At 41.0% G+C, this 23,712-nt stretch overlaps 1 protein-coding gene across 3 annotated transcripts in view; it reads left to right on the top strand.

Moving 5' to 3' along the window:
* The window catches only part of SND1 (staphylococcal nuclease and tudor domain containing 1), a 417,958-nt gene that overhangs the window by 47,067 nt on the left and 347,179 nt on the right, over window positions 1-23,712 (top strand). For all 3 annotated transcript variants that reach the window (XM_007177207.3, XM_057550039.1, XM_007177206.3), the window contains 5 exons: window positions 8,660-8,820; window positions 9,608-9,699; window positions 10,322-10,480; window positions 11,758-11,864; window positions 14,109-14,199. In XM_007177207.3, coding sequence (XP_007177269.2) covers window positions 8,660-8,820; window positions 9,608-9,699; window positions 10,322-10,480; window positions 11,758-11,864; window positions 14,109-14,199 — 610 coding nt within the window. The remainder of the gene's footprint in view (window positions 1-8,659; window positions 8,821-9,607; window positions 9,700-10,321; window positions 10,481-11,757; window positions 11,865-14,108; window positions 14,200-23,712) is intronic.

Raw genomic sequence — 23,712 nt, 5'->3', positions numbered from 1 at the left:
TTCCTGCTCAGGTGTACGTGTGTATTTTTCTGAGCGAGGAGGTTACTCAGCATTCATTAGTAGCATTTGATGTGTGTAATTCAAAAACGGGCTTGGAGACGAAGCAGTGCTGTTCTTATATTCATAAGAATCAGTAGACTTATGCCTTACACCGTAGATATTGAGTTCCAGAGTATTTATCCATCCATCCCCAAATATTTATTGAGCATTTACTGTATGCCAGGCTGTGTTCTAGACACTGTGAATATAGCAGTGAACAAAGACACTTAGTTTCTGCTAACAATTTAACAGGGAGACAGAACACAAACCAAACAACAAGTAGATGTACAATATTATATGAGGTACAAGGAATAAGTAAATGTAATATAAATCAGAGTGAATAAATCAAATTCCAAGCAAAATCTGCTGCTTGGAATCTAGCAAAACTGACAGGGGCTCAGTGGTTCTGTTTTAAGGTCAGGGAAAATTTATCGCTCTCCAAAGCCTTTTAGGTCTGTTTTGGTTTATGGATCTGTAGATACTTAAGTAATAGGTAAAATGTATTTGTTGTTAGTGGCAGTGTGAATTTGTTAGAAATGATTTTTAGGTATGTAAGGTTTATAGTGCATATATCATGTTAGGTTCACTCAGTAGGATGGGTTGCAGCTGGCATTAATTAACACTTTAGTCTCTGAAAAGTGTAAGCTGCATCAGTAATTTGGAGGCTAAATATACTGGGTTTTTTTTTGTTGTTGTAGCTTGTTTGTTTTTTTAGTTTTATTTTATTTATTTTTTTGAATTTTTGAATTTTATTTCATTTATTTATTTATACAGCAGGTTCTTATTAGTTATCCATTTTAAACACATCAGTGTATACATGTCAATCCCAATCGCCCAATTCATCACACCACCACCCCCATCCCCCACTGCTTTCCCCCCTTGGTGTCCATACATTTGTTCTCTACATCTGTGTCTCAATTTCTGCCCTGCAAACTGGTTCATCTGTACCATTTTTCTAGGTTCCACATACATGCGTTAATATACGATGTTTGTTTTTCTCTTTCTGACTTACTTCACTCTGTATGACAGTCTCTAGATCCATCCACATCTCTACAAATGACCCAATTCTGTTCCTTTTTATGGCTGACTAATATTCCATTTTATATAAGTACCACATCTTCTTTATCCATTCGTCTGTCCATGGGCATTTAGGTTGCTTCCATGACCTGGCTATTGTAAATAGTGCTGCAATAAAAACTGGGATGCATGTGTCTTTTTGAATTATGGTTTTCTGTGGGTATATGCCCAGTAGTGGGTTTGCTGGGTCATATGGTAATTCTATTTTTAGTTTTTTAAGGAACCTCCATACTGTTCTCCATAGTGGCTGTATCAATTTACATTCCCACCAGCAGTGCAAGAGGGTTCCCTTTTCTCCACACCCTCTCCAGCATTTGTTGTTTGTAGATTTTCTGATGATGCCCATTCTAACTGGTGTGAGGTGATACCTCATTGTAGTTTTGATTTGCATTTCTCTAATAATTAGTGATGTTGAGGAGCTTTTCATGTGCTTCTTGGCCATCTGTATGTCTTCTCTGGCGAAATGTCCATTTAGGTCTTCTGCCCATCTTTGGATTGGGTTGTTTGTTTTTTTGATATTGAGCTGCATGAGCTGCTTGTATATTTTGGAGATTAATCCTTTGTCCGTTGCTTCATTTGCAAAAATTTTCTCCCATTCTGAGGATTGTCTTTTCGTCTTGTTTGTAGTTTCCTTTGCCTTGCAAAAGCTTTTAAGTTTCATTAGGTCCCATTTGTTTATTTTTGTTTTTATTTCCATTACTCTAGGAGGTGGATCAGAAAAGATCTTGCTGTGATTTATGTCATAGAGTGTTCTTCCTATGTTTTCCTCTAAGAGTTTTATAGTGTCCGGTCTTACATTTAGGTTTCTAATCCATTTTGAGTTTATTTTTGTGCAGGTGTTCTAATTTCATTCTTTTACATGTAGCTGTCCAGTTTCCCAAGCACCACTTATTGAAGAGACTGTGTTTTCTCCATTTGTATGTCCTTGCCTCCTTTGTCATAGATTAGTTGACCATAGGTGCATGGGTTTATCTCCGGGCTTTCTATCCTGTTCCATTGATCTATATTTCTGTTTTTGTGCCAGTACCATATTGTCTTGGTTACTGTAGCTTTGTAGTATAGTCTGAAGTCAGGGAGTCTGATTCCTCCAGCTCTGTTTTTTTCCCTCAAGACTGCTTTGCCTATTCGGGGTCTTTTGTGTCTCCATACAAATTTTAAGATTTTTTGTTCTAGTTCTGTAAAAAATGCCATTGATAATTTGATAGGGATTGCACTGAGTCTGTAGATTGCTTTGGGTAGTGTAGTCATTTTCACAGTGTTGATTCTTGCAATCCAGGAACATGGTATATCTCTCCATCTGTTTGTATCATCTTTAATTTCTTTCATCAGTGTCTTATAGTTTTCTGCATACAGGTCTTTTGTCTCCCTAGGTAGGTTTATTCCTAGGTATTTTAGTCTTTTTGTTGCAATGGTAAATAGGAGTGTTTCCTTAATTTCTCTTTCAGATTTTTCATCATTAGTGTGTAGGAATGCAAGAGATTTCTGTGCATTAATTTTGTATCCTGCAACTTTACCAAATTGATTGATGAGCTCCAGTAGTTTTCTGGTGGCATCTTTAGGATTCTCTATGTATAGTATCATATCATCTGCAGACAGTGACAGTTTTACTTCTTCTTTTCCAATTTGTATTCCTTTTATTTCTTTTTCTTCTCTGATTGCCGTGGCTAGGACTTCCAAAACTATGTTGAATAATAGTGGTGAGAGTGGACATCCTTGTCTTGTTCCTGATCTTAGGGGAAATGCTTTCAGTTTTTCACCATTGACAATGATGTTTGCTGTGGGTTTGTCGTATATGGCCTTTATTATGTTAGTTAGGTTCCCTCTATGCCCACTTTCTGGAGAGTTTTTGTCATAAACTGGTGTTAAATTTTGTCAAAAGCTATTTCTGCATCTATTGAGATGATTATATGGTTTTTATTCTTCAATTTGTTAATACGGTATATCACATTGATTGATTTGTGTATATTGAAGAATCCTTGCATCCCTGGGATATATCCCACTTGATCATAGTGTATGATCCTTTTAATGTGTTGTTGGATTCTGTTTGCTAGTAATTTGTTGAGAATTTTTGCATCTATATTCATGAGTGATATTGGTCTGTAATTTTCTTGTTTTGTAGTATCTTTGTCTGGTTTTGGTATCAGGGTGATGGTGGCCTCATAGAATGAGTTTGGAAGTGTTCCTTCCTCTGCAATTTTTTGGAAGAGTTTGAGAGGGATGGATGTTAGCTCTTCTCTAAATGTTTGATAGAATTCACCTGTGACGCCATCTGGTCTTGGACTTTTGTTTGTTGGAAGATTTTTAATCACAGTTTCAATTTCATTACTTGTGATTGGTGTGTTCATATTTTCTATTTCTTCCTGGTTCAGTCTTGGAAGGTTATACCTTTCTAAGAATTTGTCCATTTCTTCCAGGTTGTCCATTTTATTGGCATACAGTTGCTTGTGGTAGTCTCTTAGGATGCTTTGTATTTCTGCGGTGTCTGTTGTAACTTCTCCTTTTTCATTTCTAATTTTATTGATTTGAGTCCTCTCCCTCTTTTTCTTCATGAGTCTGGCTAATGGTTTATCAACTTTGTTTATCTTCTCAAAGAACCAGCTTTTTGTTTTTTTCATCTTCGCTATTGTTTTCTTTGTTTCTATTTCATTTATTTCTGCTCTGATCTTTATGATTTCTTTCCTTCTGCTAACTTTGGCTTTTGTTTGTTCTTCTTTCTCTAGTTCCTTTAGGTGTAAGGTTAGATTGTTTATTTGAGATTTTTCTTGTTTCTTGAGGTAGGCTTGTATTCCTATAAACTTCCCTCTTAGAACTGCTTTTGCTGCATCCCATAGGTTTTGGATCGTCGTGTTTTCATTGTCATTTGTCCGTAGGTATTTTTTAATTTCCTCTTTGATTTCTTCAGTGATCTCTTGGTTATTTAGTAGTATATTGTTTAGCCTCCATGTGTTTGTGTTTTGTATGTTTTTTTCCCTGTAATTGATTTCTAATCTCATAGCGTTGTTGTCAGAAAAGATGCTTGATATGATTTCAGTTTTCTTAAATTTACTGAGGCTTGATTTGTGACCCAAGATGTGATGTATCCTGGAGAATGTTCCATGCGCACTTGGGAAGAAAGTGTAATCTGCTGTTTTTGGATGGAATGTCCTATAAATATCAATTAAATCTATCTGGTCTATTGTGTCATTTAAAGCTTGTGTTTCCTTATTAATTTTCTGTTCGGATGATCTGTCCATTGGTGTAAGTGAGGTGTTAAGGTCCCCCACTATTATTGTGTTACTGTCGATTTCCTCTTTTATGGTTGTTAGCAGTTGCCTTATGTATTGAGGTGCTCCTATGTTGGGTGCATATATATTTATAATTGTTATATCTTCTTCTTGGATTGATCCCTTGATCATTATGTAGTGTCCTTCCTTGTCTCTTGTAACATTCTTTATTTTAAAGTCTATTTTATCTGATATGAGTATTGCTACTCCAGCTTTCTTTTGATTTCCATTTGCATGGAATATCTTTTTCCATCCCCTCACTTTCAGTCTGTATGTGTCCCTAGGTCTGAAGTCGGTCTCTTGTAGATAGCATATATATGGGTCTTGTTTTTGTATCCATTCACCCAGTCTATGTCTTTTGGTTGGAGCATTTAATCCATTCACGTTTAAGGTAAATATTGATATGTATGTTCCTATTACCATTTTCTTAATTGTTCTGTGTTTTGTTTTTTTTTTTAAATGGGGAGCATTTTCTTTTCTTTTTTTTTTAATTAATTAATTAATTTAATTTATGGCTGTGTTGGGTCTTTGTTTCTGTGCGAGGGCTTTCTCTAGTTGTGGCAAGCAGGGGCCACTCTTCATCGCGGTGCGCGGGCCTCTCACTATCGCGGCCTGTCTTGTTGCGGAGCACAGGCTCCAGACGTGCAGGCTTAGTAATTGTGGCTCACAGGCCCAGTTGCTCTGCGGCATGTGGGATCTTCCCAGACCAGGGCTCGAACCCGTGTTCCCTGCATTGGCAGGCAGACTCTCAACCACTGCGCCACCAGGGAAGCCCTCTGTGTTTGTTTTTGTAGGTCCTTTTCTTCTCTTGTGTTTCCCACTTAGAGAAGCTCCTTTGGCATTTGTTGTAGAGGTGGTTTGGTGGTGCTGAATTCTCTTAGCATTTGCTTGTCTGATTTGTCTGATTTGCTTGTCAGATTTGCTTGTCTGATTTGCTTGTCTGATTTGTCTGATTTGCTTGTCAGATTTGATTTGTCCATCGAATCTGAATGAGATCTTTGCTGGGTAGAGTAATCTTGGTTGTAGGGTCTTCCCTTTTATCCCTTTAAATATGTCCTGCCACTCCCTTCTGGCTTGTAGAGTTTCTGCTGAGAAATCAGCTGTTAACCTTATGGGAGTTCCCTTGTATGTTATTTGTTGTTTTTCCCTTGCTGCTATCAGTAATTTTTCTTTGTCTTTAATTTTTGCCAATTTGATTACTATGTGTCTCGGCGTGTTTCTCCTTGGGTTTATCCTGTATGGGACTCTCTGCACTTCCCAGACTTGGGTGGCTATTTCCTTTCCCATGTTAGGGAAGTTTTCGACTATAATCACTTCAAGTATTTTCTCGGGTCCTTTCTCTCTCTCTTCTCCTTCTGGGACCCCTATAGTGCAGATGTTTTTGCATTTAATATCGTCCCAGAGGTCTCTTAGGCTGCCTTCATTTCTTTTCATTCTTTTTTCTTTGTTCTGTTCCGCAGCAGTGAATTCCACCATTCTGTCTTCCAGGTCACTTATCTGTTCTTCTGCCTCAGTTATTCTGCTATTGATTCCTTCTAGTGTATTTTTCATTTCAGTTATTGTATTGTTCATCTCTGTTTGTTCTTCTAGGTCTTTTTTAAACATTTCTTGCATCTTCTTGATCTTTGCCTCCATTCTTTTTCTGAGGTCCTGGATCATCTTCACTATCATTATTCTGAATTCTTTTTTGGAAGGTTACCTATCTCCACTTCATTTAGTTGTTTTTCTGGGGTTTTATCTTGTTCCTTCATGTGGTACGTAGCCATCTGCCTTTTCATCTTGTCTGTTTTTCTGTAAATGTGGTTTTTGTTCCACAGGCTGCAGGATTGTAGTTCTTGTTTCTGCTGTCTGTCCTCTAGTGGATGAGGCTATCTCAGAGGCTTGTGCAAGTTTCCTGATGGGAGGGACTGGTGGTGGGTAGAGCTGGCTGTTGCTCTGGTGGGCACAGGTCAGTAAAACTTTAATCCGCTTGTCTGCTGATGTGTGGGGCTGGGTTCCCTCCCTGTTGGTTGTTTGGCTGAGGCAACCCAACACTGGAGCCTACCAGACTCTTTGGTGGGGCTAATGGTGGACTCTGGGTGGGGTCATGCCAAGGAGTTACTTCCCAGAACTTCTGCTGCCAGTGTCCTTGTCCTCACGGTGAGACATAGCCACCCCTCCGCCTCTGCAGGAGACCCTCCAATACCAGCAGGTAGGTCTGGTTCAGTCTCCTGTGGGGTCACTGCTCCTTCCCCTGGGTGCTGATGTGCACATTACCTTGTGTGTGCCCTCCAAGAGTGGAGTCTGTTTCCCCCAGTCCTGTTGACGTCCTGCAGTCAAATCCCACTGGCCTTCAAAGTCTGATTCTCTAGGAATTCCTCCTCCTGTTGCCGAACCCCCAAGTTGGGAACCCTGATATGGGGCTCAGAACCTTCACTCCAGTGGGTGGAGTTCTGTGGTATAAGTGTTCTCCAGTTTGTGAGTCACCCACCCAGCAGTTATGGGACTTGATTTTATTGTGATTGCGCCCCTCCTACCGTCTCATTGTGGCTTCTCCTTTGTCTTTGGACGTGGGGTGTCTTTTTTGGTGAGTTCCAGCATCTTCCTGTCGATGATTGTTCAGCAGTTAGTTGTGCTTTCGGTGCTCTTGCAAGACAGAGTGAGAATATATCCTTCTACTCCGCCATCTTGAACCAATCCTGGGTTGTTTTTTTTTGTTTGTTTTTTTTTTAGTTTTTGACTGTACCACGTGGCTTGTGGGCTCATAGTTTCCTGACCAGGGATTGAACCTGGGGCCATGGCAGCGAAGAGTCCTAACCACTGGACCGCCAGGGAACTCCCTAAAGATGCTGTTTAAATCATTAAATCCTTGTTGTATTATGACTGTAGCTGTAGAAGAAGCTTTAAATAAATCTTTGCATGAACTGTACCAATGATGGGGAGGAACAAAGGCCAAAATGTGCAGTTTGCCTCCTTCCTGCCTTCACAGACTTTGTGGTCAAGTCATTCATCATATACTTCTTTGGTCCTTTCTGACTCCAAAGAGTCGTTGGTTAGAGCTTATAATTGGGGTGTGGGCATGTGGGAATTTGTTTTATTCTGACATTTGTCTTAGGTCCTGATTTTGGAAGCATGCCAAAGTTGTATCTTAAGGACAATTGCTGGCATGATTACTGTTGCAGTGTTTTTTGGAATCCAGTTTGTAACCAGAATGAAGAATTTTTAAAAAGCCCAAAGCAGTATTGTACCATCTCAACAAAATATCTCCCCTGGAGTCCCAATTCTTTTTTCTCTGAAGTTGTCTTGATTTAAAGCCTTCTTTTTCAGTTTCAATGTTTGCTTCTATCTCGAGCTACATTTTTTTTTCCCCTGTGTAATTCTGGCAGCAATTTTGGATCTCTGAAGCTGATGATTGTTTTGTTTTTTTTTTTTTTTTTTTTTTGTGGGGAGGAGGGAAAGAGCAGTACTGAGGATTTCTGGCTTGAGAAATTGTAGGTCAGGAGTCCCTGCTGAAAATCCCTACTGATCAAGGTGGGAGGTTCAGTTTCTGCAGATGGCTGTTGATGGAACGAGGCGCTGACATCGTGGAAAGGCTTTCCAGGTTCACTTCAGCTCAGATACGTATGAGGGAGAGAAGAGCAGAGCCATTTCTGGGTTTGGTTGTTTTGGGTGGTTTTTTGGGGGTTTTTCCCGGTCTGTCTACTGACTTCCTGGCTGCTCTTGTATGTAGTTTGGTTTCCTGTCTAACGAAGGAGTCTTCCATCTTCCAATTGCTTTGCTTAGCTGGCCTTATTGAATGTGTAAGTAGATTTGGGGTGACATTATCTGTAATGGTATTTGTTCTGCATTCCCCAGCCCTGTTCTGCAGACAGCAGGGAGTAAGGGTGGTTCTTAGTCACTTTCCCTGCACTGGGTCCTGCTGAGCTCTGCCTGGATTCTAGTTCCTGAGTCTGGGGTGGTTAACTGAAGCTCTCCCTCCTGGAGCGGCTCCCCTCTGAGCCACCAGCTTGTTCTCTTGTAATCACGGCTGGTGGCAGTACCGAGACGTGTGTTCTTTGGGTACTCTCCTTGAATGCTGTTATGATTGAATCTTTTGTTTGAGGGAATAAGTCTGAAATCCAGAAGTTGCACTCATGATGGGTTTCTGTTTATAGGCCTGGGTCTGAAGCCACAGATGTGAAACAAACTCTTTGGTCTTTACAAGGGGAGAAGTTGCTGAAGAAACCCAGGACCAAAGATGAGCCTGATGTTTGTGTTGTGAATTCACTAACCACATGTGTTTATTCTTTCTCACGTCCCAGTCCCGAGCAGAACCGGCTTTCGGAATGTGAGGAGCAAGCAAAAGCAGCTAAGAAAGGAATGTGGAGCGAGGGGAACGGTTCACATACTCTGCGGGACCTCAAGTACACCATTGAGAACCCCAGGCACTTTGTGGACTCACACCACCAGAAGCCCGTTAACGGTGAGGCCGTCGGGAAAAGACGGATGTGACTCAGGGTGATTCCTCTCTGTTTGCTCTTGAGCTTCTGGAGGTTCATAAAACCAATTCTACTTTAGTACCCAAGGGAAATTGTTCAGGGTAAAACAACACCCTGGTATTTTGGAAGGGAGCTTGAATCCAGTTCATATAGGTTGCATCAGATGTATTTTGCTGAGGTTAGTCCTTTGCGGCTACAAGCTAGTAAATCGCTGGTAATTTTGCACATGGGGGATCTTCCTGTTTTCTCTACCTAAATACTGTCCCCAAAACTTCAAGTTAGAAATGTGTATTCTGTGTATAGCTAAACACATATGCGTGTACCCATGTGCGTGCATGCATGCGCGTGCACACACACACACACACACACACACATTCTGTATAGTTCTCGGTCCTACTTTGAGATCGTATTAACTTACAGACTCAGTAAAATAAAATTATTACCAATCCTGAATTGTTGTTATTTTTTTGCCAGGCACTCAGTACACAGATAAGCTTTGTTATCCGTAAGCTAGGTTGCTTAGGTATAAGCCATGAGGTCCCAGAAGTTTCAAAAGATGTAGAAGTTGGTCTGAACCAAATCCCCCAGGAATAGTTTGGGCAGGAGTCTGTTGTGTGAACACTCGTGACGTGCCGGTGCTTCGTCACCTCTTGGAGGGAGGCTTTCTTGGGGTTTGGGGGAGAGGAACTGCATTCCGGGCAGTTTGATTGGGCATTGTTTATCCTCGGCACGACTTTTGCTATGACTCAAGGCGTCTGTTCTGTCATGCAGCTATCATCGAGCACGTGCGGGACGGCAGTGTGGTCAGGGCCCTGCTCCTGCCCGACTACTACCTGGTCACGGTCATGCTGTCAGGGATCAAGGTCAGATCATACATTGGGTTACGGGGTGGTGATAGGGTTTGTGGAAGCGTTAAGTGACAGACTCTTCTACTTGGGGACTTCGTATGTACTGTTTCTTTCTTGTATGGGCCGTTAACATTGACTAGAGTACTTTAAACTTTGCAGTTGGACAGTTCTAATTAGTTCAAATAAGACTTTATTTTTTAAGTACTCAGGGTCTGTTTGGAGTGGGCTGTGCTGAGATTGTTGAAACCTAGAGAGGAGGGGATGGGAGGCTCTGAAGTTTGTTGAGTGTGCCTTGTCAATATAAAATACCCATTTTGATTAAAGAAATAATCAGGGATTTAAAGCGAGGCAGTGGTGAATCTCTTCTTGGCAAGGGGTCATTTTCAAGTATTGATATAATTAAGATGATTTTCCCCATGGTAACATGAGTTTTGTTTGCTTTACCAAGAAGCGTGAGATGATGATACTTCTAGTTGCATTTTATCAGTATGCTTTAAAAAGGGTTGGAAGACCTGATTTGAGACCTTTCCAAGCTCCGCTTTGTGGGGTTTGTGCTTTTTGGATGGTTCCCTGTGGCCTGAGCGAGCCCAGCACTCACATTAGGCTGTGTCACCCACTCGCGTTACTTTTGCTTTAGTGCCCAACTTTTCGACGGGAGGCAGATGGCAGTGAAACACCAGAACCTTTTGCCGCAGAAGCCAAATTTTTCACCGAGTCTCGACTGCTTCAGAGAGATGTCCAGATCATTCTGGAGAGCTGCCACAACCAGAACATTCTGGGTACCATCCTTCATCCAGTGAGTGTGCCTGTGCAGACTGGGCCACGTGGGGTGTGTGTGTGGGGGATTCCACTTGGGGTTTGAAAAGCTGTAGTTTGCTTTTCTTCTTCCTCTCTGTATTTATGAGCCACTGAAATATCTTGGCAGGATTATCATCTACTGATTTTGAGGCCTTTTCTAGGGTGTTATCAGTTACCTGATAGAATTGGACAGATCTGCAACTCTGTACTTTTAGAAAACTCATCTCAGTTGTTACTGGGTTTGTAAGGGGAGGAAGGACTCTAGCACTTACTTTCCCAAGGGCTGGTCCTAAAGCTTGCCAATCAGAAAGGTGGGAGGTTGCCACATCAATGAGAAGTGGTGATGAAGCTTGTAGATGGCATTGGTGAGGTTTGTATGCAGGTCTAGAAGTTAGCTATGTGGAGTTTTGGTAGAACTATGAAGAGGAAACCAGTCTATGGAAAAACTGTTCCAGGCCTTAGCCAGTTACTGCCTAACTCTGCTTTTGAGTAGGAACTAGGTTCTTTAAGTTCTTGTGGTTCTGACTATTGGGAGTTTTACTCTGTTGTATACTTTGGTAGGTGGGGTGTTCTTGGATGGGAAATGACTTTGTTTTTTAACACCCAAGTTTAAGTAGATTTTCATTATTGTAACCTCTGTCCAATACAGAATAAACTATTGTTACTCTTTGGCTAAAGAATTCTTCCATGATGGCAGTTGTGGAAGGCTGGCTGGGAGGCTTGGTTTGGAATGTGCCAAGGTCATGTCTGTTTCTTCTGGAGTGCTAGCTGTCTGCCAGAGCCCTGCCAGATGGCTGGCTCTGTGTCACAGTAGAATGTGAATTGTAATTCACTGGGCAAAATGTAACTTAAGTTATCCCTTACTCAGCCTGTTCTTCAGCTTTCCCCTTATGAAAAGGGGAGTAAGTGCTGATCTCAGGGAAGGAAATAATAGGTATAATCTCTACTGAAGATTAACATCCTCTGCCCACAAGAAGAGCTATTGAAATGTCAATTCCATTCAATGCCGCTAACATTTATCCTACCCCTGTTAAGTGAGAGTTACTGTGCTGGGTGTTGTGGGATGTGAAGCCAAGGCTGTTGAAAGGAGTCGCAGAGCAGCATCTCCCCTCTTATGGCTGATTTCTTAATGAGAGAAATGGCTCTTCTTTTTTTTCTTTTTTAAACTGCAAAATAGATTGTGGCAATGTTAATCATGTCAGAAGTCTAGAGAAATGGATTCCCTTGAAATAGAATCTAATCTATGCCTGCTTTCTCACGTGCCTCGTTTTTCAGAATGGCAACATCACAGAGCTCCTCCTGAAGGAAGGTTTTGCCCGCTGTGTGGATTGGTCGATTGCAGTTTACACACGGGGCGCAGAAAAGCTGAGAGCGGCTGAGAGGTAAGGTCTGTCGGGGAAGCCTTCCAGCCAAGGATCTTGGTAGGGATCTTCTCTCACCCATCCATGTCAGTGTAAAGGATTAGGGAAATTCCAAAAGAGGCCAGGATCTCAGAGAGGAGTGGCTTACTTGTAAGTCTCCAGGTTCAGTCTAATTCAGAGCTGTATACTAAGGGCCTAGATTTTTCACTCAGACATTATTCTTCACCTGATTTGCTTTCTTAGTGTTTTCAGTACACTGTTTTTCTAAGCCCCTCACTTAAATTCCAGGTTTTAGGCATTTGTAATGAAATAAACTTGAGGCTTATTTGAGGACAGTGAAATAGCTTATCAGCTACTTCCCGACCTACAGGCTGGAGCTAGGCATATGATGGAAAGATAGAGCTGGTGGGTCCCCAAACAGAACTATCCAATGTTGTTGTGAGGCCTGATGCCCTAATTTATCTAACAGTATGTTGTAGTTATCAATGCTAATGCAACTGTGAGGTGTTTTTGGCTAGGTGCCTCATGGTTAAAGCAGATGTAGCAATAACTGATTTCCAGGCAAATGATAGTTGGATATTGCCAAGATCAGTGGCTGTTTCAAAGTGTTTCCAGGTATATAGGTGAACTTGATGCTCCTGACGGAGCAGATGGAAGAAAATGAAGCAGGTAGATGAATAGAGATGATGTTCTCAAAGTCCCAGCAACTGCCTCCCAGGATACATTTAGGTAAAGGCCAGGACCACTAGTGACAACATTCCACTCAAGCCTGTGTGGCTTATTTCAGAGTCATAAGACTACAACGGTCTTGATACCTTCACATTTTTGCCTTTGAGGTGCACAGCTAAGAGATGTGCAAGAACGTGAATTAAATGACTGTATTTCCCCTTTGTTAGCTCTTTTACAGCTTTCTGTACCTGTAAGCAGAAATACTTGGAATTTTTTATCTGGGCCATTTGATATGGCATGCCTGACAAAGGTAGACTGATTGAAAAAACACAATGATTGTACAGATTTTCTAGTATTTTTATGTTCCACAATTAAATTTGAAAGATACAATACCCTTATCAAGCACAGCCTTCCAGATACCTCTGATTATTTCATGATGCTCAATTTTTTTTATTGTTGTTCAGAAAAGCCTGTAAGTCTATTCTAAATTATTATTTTGGTTGGTAGTTCTTTTTGCATTCTTTAAGTTCCTGCCTTTCTCTGAAGAAAGTGAGTTACAGTGACAGTAGTTTCTACATGTTTTATAACATCTATAAGAGATTTTTAAGAGTGCTCATCATTAAAAAACAGGTTTAGACCAAGGAATGCAAATCATATTTCAATGATAAGATTACTTGCCTGTTGTTTTGCATGCTGTGTTAGACTCGCTTGCATTGTTGGTAAATCCGTATTGAAGTATTTCGCGTGCTTTACAACTACTACATGCTGCTTTTAAAAGTTGCAATACTGTTTTCAGAAATAATAGTTTAATAGTCCCTTTCCCCTTCATCCATTTATTTCTAAATAAATACTTTGACAGTTTTTCACTGATATATATATATATATATATATATAAAATATATGTGTGTGTGTATATATATATAATTTTTAAAAAAATCTTTGCACATATTCCCTTTCCCTCTTAGTCTGACTCAAAAACTGTCTCCTGGGCTTAGTAGTCTAAAACAAATTTCTGCCAACGTGATTTTTTACCTTCTGGCAGTGAAATTCTATTGGATTTTTGTCCATTTTTCATAATCATTAGTTGCACTAGAGTGACAATTTTGTTCTTGTTTTCCACGTGGGATTTGGGTTGCTGACAACCTTTTTATAATTCAAATGGAAATTGAGCAGGCCTATGCTTTTTAAAAAATATATTTGTTAGATGTGTGTGTTCTCCCTCCCATTTAAGAGAGTAGTTGCTCTGTGTTCATCATTCCAGCGCCTGGCATTTAGTAATCGCTCAGGAGGTACTTGATAAGCCAAAAGAGATAATTATTGAGGTGGACTTGTACTGTCCAGACTCAGAAAAGTGTACACCCAGACCTCAACCGATCAGCCATGGGTTTATGCTATATATGCATCTTGGATAGTTCCAGTTGCTGTACAGTTTTTCTTGTGGCTGTCATGCTTTGTTCAGGTTTGATTGGCCGTTTCTCCTGGGTGCCTTGTCTATGAGATAGGATAGGATTCTGTGCTGTTTGCTCCTGTGGTGATGGTGGATTCCATTGTTGACCTAGTCCATCTGAGTGATTTGCATCCTTGCTTTGTTTCCAGGTTTGCCAAGGAGCGCAGGCTGAGAATATGGAGGGACTATGTGGCTCCCACTGCTAATTTGGACCAAAAGGACAAGCAGTTTGTTGCCAAGGTGAGTCATTCTCAGCATCTGGAGATGCATTGTGGACGATGTCAGGCTAGTGATAATACAGAGCTCTGAATAATCAGTCGAGAGCTGAAGCATTTCTATTTTAAGGCAAACCACTGCATGGCTTGCATGGATGTGTGTGCATGATTGCATGCACGTGTATTTATTGTAGCAGACTTAGAAACTATAAGAACTTAAATTTCTTGCCTTGAATTTGCATAACTTCATTAGAAGTTCATGGGTTAAAGTTGTAGACATTGACCCCTTGAAATCTGTCTCATTTTCTGGAGGTTCTGTCCATTTAGCAAATGACATTCTCTTAGATTTCTTTTTTCTTTTTTTGGCCATGCTACGCGGCTTGCAGAATCTCAGTTCCCACCAGGGATTGAACCTGGGCCAATGGCAGTGAAAGCACCGAGTCCTAACCACTGGGCTACCAGGGAACTCCCTCTCTTAGATTTCTTATGCCCAAGTATATATGACTTCAAATTTCTCTTCTTTCTGTTTTGGGACTGTTGTGGATATGAATTTTTTCTAATGTGATGTGTTTTGGGTTTTTTTTGAATATTTGAATTTCATTTTATTTATTTTTTATACAGCAGGTTCTTATTAGTTATCTATTTTATACATATCAGTGTATACATGTCAATCCCAATCTCCCAATTCATCCCACCACCCCCACCCGCCACTTTCCCCCCTTGGTGTCTATGCGTTTGTTCTCTACATCTGTGTCTCTATTTTTGCCCTGCAAACCAGTTCATCTGTACCATTTTTCTAGGTTCCACATACATGTGTTAATATACGATGTTTGTTTTTCTCTTTCTGACTTACTTCACTCTGTATGACAGTCTCTAGATCCATCCACGTCTCTACAAATGACCCAATTTTGTTCCTTTTTATGGCTGAGTAATATTCCATTGTATATAAGTACCACATCTTCTTTATCCATTCGTCTGTCCATGGGCATTTAGGTTGCTTCCATGACCTGGCTATTGTAAATAGTGCTGCAGTGAACACTGGGGTGCATGTGTCTTTTTGAATTATGGTTTTCTCAGGGTATATGCCCAGTAGTGGTATTGCTAGGTCATATGGTAATTCTATTTTTAGTTTTCTAAGGAACCTCCATACTGTTCTCCATAGTGGCTGTATCAATTTACATTCCCACCAACAGTGCAGGAGGGTTCCCTTTTCTCCACACCCTCTCCAGCATTTGTTGTTTGTAGATTTTCTGATGATGCCCATTCTAACTGGTGTGAGGTGATACCTCATTGTAGTTTTGATTTGCATTTCTCTAATAATTAGTGATGTGTTTTATTGAGGGCTCTCCACTGATGTGTCCTGGGATGGATTTCTCTGATGTGAACTAGAGCTACTGGATAGATTGTTTGGGTCCAGCAGGAGTGCTATAAAAGTGTTTTTTCCTTCATTGTGCGGTTTGGTACCTTGAGTGTTAGAATCTGTAGTAGACCTCGCTTTCCCAAAATTGCTAGTGTTTTTAACTTACTGTTACTTTTGGCAAGACATAATGGAAGCTTTGTCTTTATGGACTTAAAGTGGTTAAATATCCATATCCTTGAGCTTGAGAAGTGGCTGTCCTAAAAATGTCTAATAGTGAGTTTAAGATGCAAAGCCACTAGGTGGCACTGTCAGTCTGAAAAATCCTGGAATGCTTTTTCTTAGAATGGTAAAATTTTAACAAGTCTCCGAGGAATTGGCTGAATTTCTTCACTTTCTTTTTTATGATGCCCAAAGTAGTAGGTCACAGAATGTTCAAGTGGTCCCTTCCCTCTTCTGGTAGATGGTCTCTAAGCAGCTGTAAGGTTAAGTATAATTGTGACTTTTAGTGGACATTAGTGGGAGGAGCCCCTGGTTGGATACTCCCTGTGCGTCTTCCACATCCTGATGAAGACCAGAACGGACCCTGCTTCTTTGTGTGAGGACCATACTGGCTTGGAAACTTGGACATGGCTGCTCTGCCTAACTGAAACTTCCTTGGTGTGTTTATGTTTCCTATAATCTGTTCTAAAGACTATACTGCACAATGAAAGGATGGTCATTCACTCACCAAGGAGGCAGGCCTTCCATTGTTCACCATCATCACTTTGGGCATCTGTGATATTAGTGATGTAGATGACCCTTGGGAGGGTCTCATTATCCTGTACTGTCCCTAGCAGCCCCTCCTCAGTTGAAGTTGAGTTTGTAGAGAAACCTAGCAGATTTTGAAGGGTTTTTGGGCCTTGGCTGGTTGGGGAACTAAGGCATTGCTGAAGAAAAATTCTTCAGCTAAAGGATTAAACGATTGAGTCAGTGGCTTTGCATTTTTCTTGAATATGATTTTATTGATAACTAGAAAAAGGAGAGCTTTAGGACATTTCTAGGACATGTCTTCCATTTTTAAAAATCCAGGATCCCGGAATCCATGTTTTGTCTTTTTTGTTTTGTTTTAAAACAGGGTGAGGCATTTTTCTTGCTTTTGTTTTTAATACAATGAAGTTTTATTTGTTACAATGCCAGAGTAGAGGAGATTGCCTCTAAAAGCCAACTGATTAAGGATCCTGTAGTATCCTAAACATAAATTTAGGTCATTTGGATATAGACCTGTTCAGAGAGTAGAGAGAAAAAGGTGTTTATAGGTAGATAAATGGTTTTTGAAACTTACTGAATTTTGGAAATTCTTTAGCATTATTTTTGTTTTTAAAACAGGAAAAAACATAAAAAAGAAGGAAAAACACTCATACTAGATGAAGTTACTATGACACAGATTTTTTTTAAACAAAGTTGATCATACTGTCAATCTCAGAGGTTGGCAAACTATGGCCCACGGGCCAGATTTGGCCCGTCACTTGTTTTTGTGTGGCCTGTGCGCTAAGAATGGATTTTACGTAGAAGAAAAGTTCTGTGGCATATTGAAATTATATGAAATTCAAATTTCAGTGTCATGAGTAATTTGGTACATAGCCACGTCTGTTCGTTTACATATTGTTTAGAGCTGTTTTTGTGATACGGTGGCAGAGGTGAGTGGTTGTGACAGAGACCATATGGCCTGCAAAACCTAAAATATTTGCTATCTGGCCCTTTACCGAAAAAGTCTGCTGACCCTTGATCTATACCAGTCCTACTCAGAGTACCTTGATATGATATAAGGAGCTTGAGCCAGAATAAACCAAGGCATTGCTGCTTTCATCAAGAAAATCGTGCTACAGAAAAAATGTCAGCAATGTTCTCAGTGATGTAGTTGATTTATGTTCTGCTACAAGCGCCTTATCTCATTGCAGACTGGCAGCCACTTTTGAATAGTCCTGACTTGTATTCTTTTGTATATAATTTTTAAGTTTGTAAGTTTTTATTTTTAAGACGTAAACATTTTTAAAGAACTCTAGGGTCTTCTTAAGAAATGTACTGTCTGGGGGCTTCCCTGGTGGTGCAGTGGTTAAGAATCCACCTGCCAGTGCAGGGGACACGGGTTCGATCCCTGGCCCGGGAAGATCCCACATGCCACAGAGCAACTAAGCCCATGCGCCACAACTACTGAGCCTGCTGTGCTCTAGAGCATGCAAGCCACAACTACTGAACCCACGTGCCACAACTACTGAAGTCTGCGCTCCTAGAGCCCGCGCACTGCAACGAAGAGCAGCCCCTGGGCTTCCCTGGTGGCGCAGTGGTTGAGAATCTGCCTGCCAATGCAGGGGACACGGGTTCGAGCCCTGGTCTGGGAAGATCCCACATGCTGCGGAGCGACTACGCCCGTGAGCCACAATTGCTGAGCCTGCGCGTTTGGAGCCTGTGCTCCACGACAAGAGAGGCCGCGATAGTGAGAGGCCCGCGCACCGCGATGAAGAGTGGCCCCCGCTTGCCACAACTAGAGAAAGCCCTCTCACAGAAACGAAGACCCAACATAGCCATAAATAGAAATAAATAAATTAAAAAAAAAATCATTAAAAAAAAGAGCAGCCCCTGCTCGCAGCAACTGGAGAAAGCCTGTGTGCAGCTACGAAGACCCAATGCAGCCAAAAATAAATAAATAAATAAATAAATAAATAAATAAAATTTAAAAAAAAAAGAGTGGTGACCTCCCAAAACAACACTGCAAGGGCTGAGTCACTTTAAAAAAAAAAAAAGGGGAAAAAAAAAGAAATGTACTGTCTGTTTCCCTCTCCCTTGAGGCAGCCATTTATATAAACATTTTTAAAGAACTCTATTGTCTGCTAAAGAAATGTACTGTCTGTTTCCACCTCCCTTGAGGCAGCCATTTTCAACTCTGCTAATCCATGTCTTGGAATAAAATGTTACATTGCTCGCTCTTGATTTTTCAGGCATAACCCCTTTTCCTTCACACATGGAAGGTGAGGATTTAGTTTTTTCACACATGGGTGTGCATGTTCTTTTCTCCATGCCTTCTAATAGAACTGTATCATAATTCTGGCTCAGTTAATATTCAGTGTTTACTTTGTAAATGCTATCACTTCGGAGCCATATAGCATATTACGACTACTTTTAATTTCCTGAATGATTTTTTGTTTTCCCTGGAGGTAATTATTTTAAAATTTCTATATATATCTTTTTCATACTTATTAATTCAACCCCCGCATTCTGCCTGTCTAAATCTCTTCTCAAGACATTGATTCAGTCTGTTATTCTTTATCTTTTTCAGTACTACTTTCCAGGAGCCTTGTAACCTGTACCAGTCTGGATTAGTTCTTTTTTTTCCTTTTATGAAGCTGTCATCTTTCGATTTGTTTACCATTATCCTGAGTTTTTCTTTGCCTCACTCCTGGGTTGGTACTATGTTTGCTGGATCTTTTGGCTTCTTTATGATTTATGACTTTATTTCGGTGGCACACATTCTGTAGCTTCTTGGGAAAAGAGTGCTTGGTAGGTAAATTTTTTGAGACCTTTCATATCTACTCTGTTATTACACATGATAGTTTAGGTGGGTATAGAATTTTATGTTAGAAGTTATTTTCTTTTAGAATTATGAAGGCATTGCTCCACTGTCATTTATCTATTGGAGTTTTTTTTTTTTCGTGTATTTTAGTGGTCTGATCTCTCATCCTTATGATATATTTTTTATTTCTGTAAGCTGTTAGCAAATTCTTTATTCTGAAATTTCACAATGATGCGCTTTGTTTATCCATGTGTGAGCACATTGTGGTTTAATTTTTAGTCCTTTATGTCTGGGAATTTCAACTATTTTGTTGTTGATTTCCATCTAGTTTATCTGCTCTCTATTTTTCTAGAATTCCTGTTTGGATGTTTGACTTCATGGACTAGTCTTCTAATTTTTTCTTAATATTTTCCATCTTTTTGTCTTGTCTTCTTTCTAGATATCTTCGTATTTGTCTCTCATCTCTTCTATTAGATATTTCATTTATGATGCTGTATTTTAATTTCTAAGAGCTTTCTTTGTTCTCTGAATGTTTCTCTTATACTGTTTAAAAAAAATAACATGTAATACTTATTTCAGAGATGCATATCATCTGTTAGGTTTTTGAGGAATTAATAATAATTTTTTGAAGATTTTTTTTCTCCCCGCATAGTCTTTGTTGTCTAAGTTGTTTTTAATTCTCTTTGGTTATTTTGATCCCTTATTTTCCATATTAGAGGCTTTCCTCAGATATCTGGTGATCCTTGGTTGTCTCTCTCAAAGAATTAGGTATTCAACACTGGCTTAGGAGCAATGAGCTCTTATGTATGGGATTTAGGGTATACATTTTGAAATCCAGGTGCTTCTTACATAGATTTTAAACCAGTCCTAGTTTTGGGCCTTATTTTCATCCCCCGTTGAGATTCCTGATTTGATAGTTTCTTACTCTTGGGTAGGGGAAGTCTGCAGTATAAATCAGAAAGGCTATTTTCTTTTCTCATCACTAGCTCAGGATTTAGCTTTTGTGAGTCTGTGGAGTCAGTTACCACTCATCCCTCTGCTTTCCAGCTTCCAAGCTTTGTTGCTATATTCTTCTCTCCCATTATCTTTGTCCTTTTGGGCTTTTGGCAAAGAACAAAACAAAACAAAATAAACAGCCCCCCAAACCCTTTATTTCTGTGTAGAGGTATTTAGGGAGAGTAACAAAATAAGTATTTGAACTTGCTTTATTGTTCATAGTGTTCCATTATAAGGCTGCATCATAATTTATTTAACTAGTCCCCAGTAAGTTATTATGTAGTTTATCACTTTTCCATTTTTTAGAAAATGGAGTGAATCTCTACGTAAATGGCAGTTATTTCCTTAGGAGTATTTTGGAGGATATTTGCCAGATAGCTCCCCAGGAGTGGTAACTAGTGTATATCCCATGTGTGTTCATTTTCTAATATGTTGTAGAGCAGAGCTTGACCAACTTTTTCTTAAAGGACTATAGTAAATATTTTAGGCTTTCTGGGCCATATAGTCTCTTTGCAACTACTCAATTCTGCCACTGTAGCAAGAAAACAGCTGTGGGTAATATGTAAATGTGGGCGTGGCTGTGTTCCACTAAAACTTTATTTACGAGAGTAAGTGGTAGGCCCTTGGCCACAGTTTACCAAACCCTGTTGTAGAACATGGGATATCAGCATTAAATGTAAAAGGGAAAATGATCTGTATTTCTTTTCACAAGCTAGAACCCAGCTGCAGTTTTGTAGTCATTTTGCCTAATTTAAAACATTTGTTAATGACAAACTACTCTTTCAAGGAAACCTAAAAAGGTCCTAAGGTGCCTTTAGCCTTCCCTAACATAGTCTGACAGTCCTGCAAGTTCTCACTGAAGGATTCTGCTCTGAGCCTGATGTGACCCTGAGGCCTGAACAAACAGAGTGACTGCTGAAGAGAGGACCACTGCCTCCCAGGAATTAATTGTACAGGGAACAGCTAAATAGCCTGCAAAGCCTGCTAAAGGTGACCTGGGAACTCTTTAACCAGGTGCCTCTGGGACCCTCTGGGTGACTTCTGGAACTGATGCAAAGCTGTAGGTTGGAATGTTGGCCGAGAGTCTCACTTCTGAGAAATTTGAAACTCAACAAAGTATTCTCTGGATACATGTGGCACTGAAAGACTGGTTTCCATTCTCTGCTTAAGCAGCTTCTCTTCTTAAGGAAGGAAATGCTAGGGAAGGCTATCCTTGTCTCTCCAGGTTAGCAGAGAGGCATGTTCACTTCACAGCGATTAGCTGAGCCTACTTGAGACTTTCGTGCCTGTCGTGGCTTGCCAGTTTCCTGCCTTCCTTCCCTGTGGCGTTTTAGCTGGTCTGTGCTGTTTGTAGCCATATGGTCCCTTGAGCACGTGGCTCGGCTTCCCTGTCCCTGCTGCTGGATGCTTGGGCCTTGCAGATTTCACAGACCTGAATAACACTTGGGGGTGGGGAGAGGGGGTGGAGTCTTCTCACTGCCTGGCCTGGTAAGATAGAGGCCGCTAGCTTGGTTCTCTGTACCAATTGATTGCTTAACCGACAGAGCCCCAAACTAGGTGCTTTGAGAAGATGCAAAAGAATGAGAAGTGGTTCCCGTTCTCAAGGAGCTTATTACCCTTTAGGGCTTCGTCTGGGAGGTAAACCTACGTAGTTAACTGTGTGATATTGTTGGCCATGTCCAGTTTTGGAGGTCAGGTTATAAGCTATCCATGGATGCAGTGGATTCTAGTACTTATTTGGTTTGGCCCTGATGATTTTTTGCTGTGCAAAAATGTCATAGCTTTGAATGGAGTTCATTATCATGTCTCTCTGAGGTGGTTTTTAAGCAAGGATATGTAGTATTTTTGGCTAGACTTTTATATTCCTGTTTGGTAACGTGGAGAGAACAAAAAAATACTAGCTACTTCCTTGACCTTTTGTCATCTGGCTTTCAGATGAAAAGGAAGTTCTGGGGATGGTCTGGCTAGGAAGGTGGCCCCTCCTGTACCAAAAAGAGGTCAAGACTTGGTTTGTAGCTTAAGTTAGCAAACTAATTTGCTGATAAGAAAATGATTGAATTAGGAAAGACTTGTAAACATTTACCTAGCTTTTTAAATTGAGCCTTTATTTTTAGAAGAGTTTTAGATTTACAGAAAAATTAACAGATACTGCGCAGTTCCCACATTAACCCCTTGCCCCACTACCCCCCCCCCCAGCTTCCCTTATTATTATCTGACATGATTATGGCACATGGATTGTAAGTAGTATACCAGCATTGATACGTTATTGTCAACTAAAGTTACTTCCCCTCTAATGTCTGTTTTCTATTGCAGAATCTCATCCTCAATAGCACGCTAAATTTAGTTGTCATATCTTGTTAAGTTCCTCTTGGATTTGATGGTTTCTCAGATTTTCTTTGCTTTTGATGACCTTGACAGTCATGAGGAGTATGGGTCGGGTATTTTGTCGGCTGCCCCTCTATGGGAATTTGTCTGATGCTTGGCTTCCTTTTAAGTACCTCCTGCGGTGTCCAGTTTGTTGGCTTGCGCTTAGGTGCCTAGGGGTATTTGCATCAGAAAGTGGCGCTTTGTATTGTGTGAGGGCAAAGGGTGGCAGTTGTGCTGTTCTGGGGGCCAGCGAAGGGATCTGTGCGGTGAGCCCCGGCCATTGCTGTAACAGGGTGGGGTGCTCCTTATTTCCCCCACTTTGGTGTTGTTTCACTAGTGTTTCCAGGGTTAGCTTGGGGAGAACAGACCTGGCAGACAGCCTCGGGGGGCAGGAGAAGCAGCCGGATGTCCTGAGGTTAGGGAGTAGAAAGGGTGTTTGGTGTCCCATTTCCAGTGGCCCCATCGAGGGCGCCCGCTGGTGGTGCCTGAAGGAGCCCTGTTTGGGCTGATGTTCCTTTTCTTCCTCTCTGGTACTGATAACTTAGGCAGCTTTGGGAGGACTGGTGGTTGTGTCTGGGGACTCTTCTGAGGGTCTCCAGCTCAGGAGGCTGTTGTCGGCTCTCTATGTTCGTTGCATGGATGCCGCAGGGTTTTTAGAAGCTGAGCGGCAGCAGCCCTTTGCATCCAGAGCGCGGCAGTGTGGATGGGCTCCGCAGATGGGGAGTGTGGCAGGAGGCCAGGGTGAGGGATGGGCGTCCCTTGCCCCTGACAGCACGCTGCCATTCTCCTGACTTGTGGCAGCCCTTAGTCTGCGCGTGTCATCAAGCCACTCATTTTTCCTTTTACAGTTGGGGTCTAAGAAATGGGGAAGGAATTGGATTTAGGGCATGTATCTTAAGTCCAGCCAGTGACCTTTTTTTTCTGTGTAGATTCTGCTCTTGGAGCGTGTGGTAGGGTAGGGTGTGTGTGTGTGTTTTGACTAGGGGTCAGTAGCTTGTGGAGAAGGTGAGCGATGATGTGGGCATACTGCAGAATGTCCTGATGAAAAGCACCATCAGAAATATTACTGTTATCAATGTGGTCTGTGATGGTGCTGACGAGCAGGCTTTGGATAGTAATCCGCGCTGCATTTTGCTTATTGCACAGTGTGTGACTGTAACTACTATTTTATTGTTTCTTCCATGTCTCTGCCCAGGAGCTGCTTGTTCTCCGGACAGTAATGACACAACTTACAGAGGAATAAAACACCATAAACCGCACTTACATAC

This window comes from Balaenoptera acutorostrata, chromosome 7, assembly GCF_949987535.1.
Source record: "Balaenoptera acutorostrata chromosome 7, mBalAcu1.1, whole genome shotgun sequence".
Lineage (NCBI taxonomy): Eukaryota > Metazoa > Chordata > Mammalia > Artiodactyla > Balaenopteridae > Balaenoptera > Balaenoptera acutorostrata.
The sequence above is the reverse complement of the archived record's forward strand: the minus strand, read 5'-3'. Positions and strand labels throughout refer to the sequence as shown.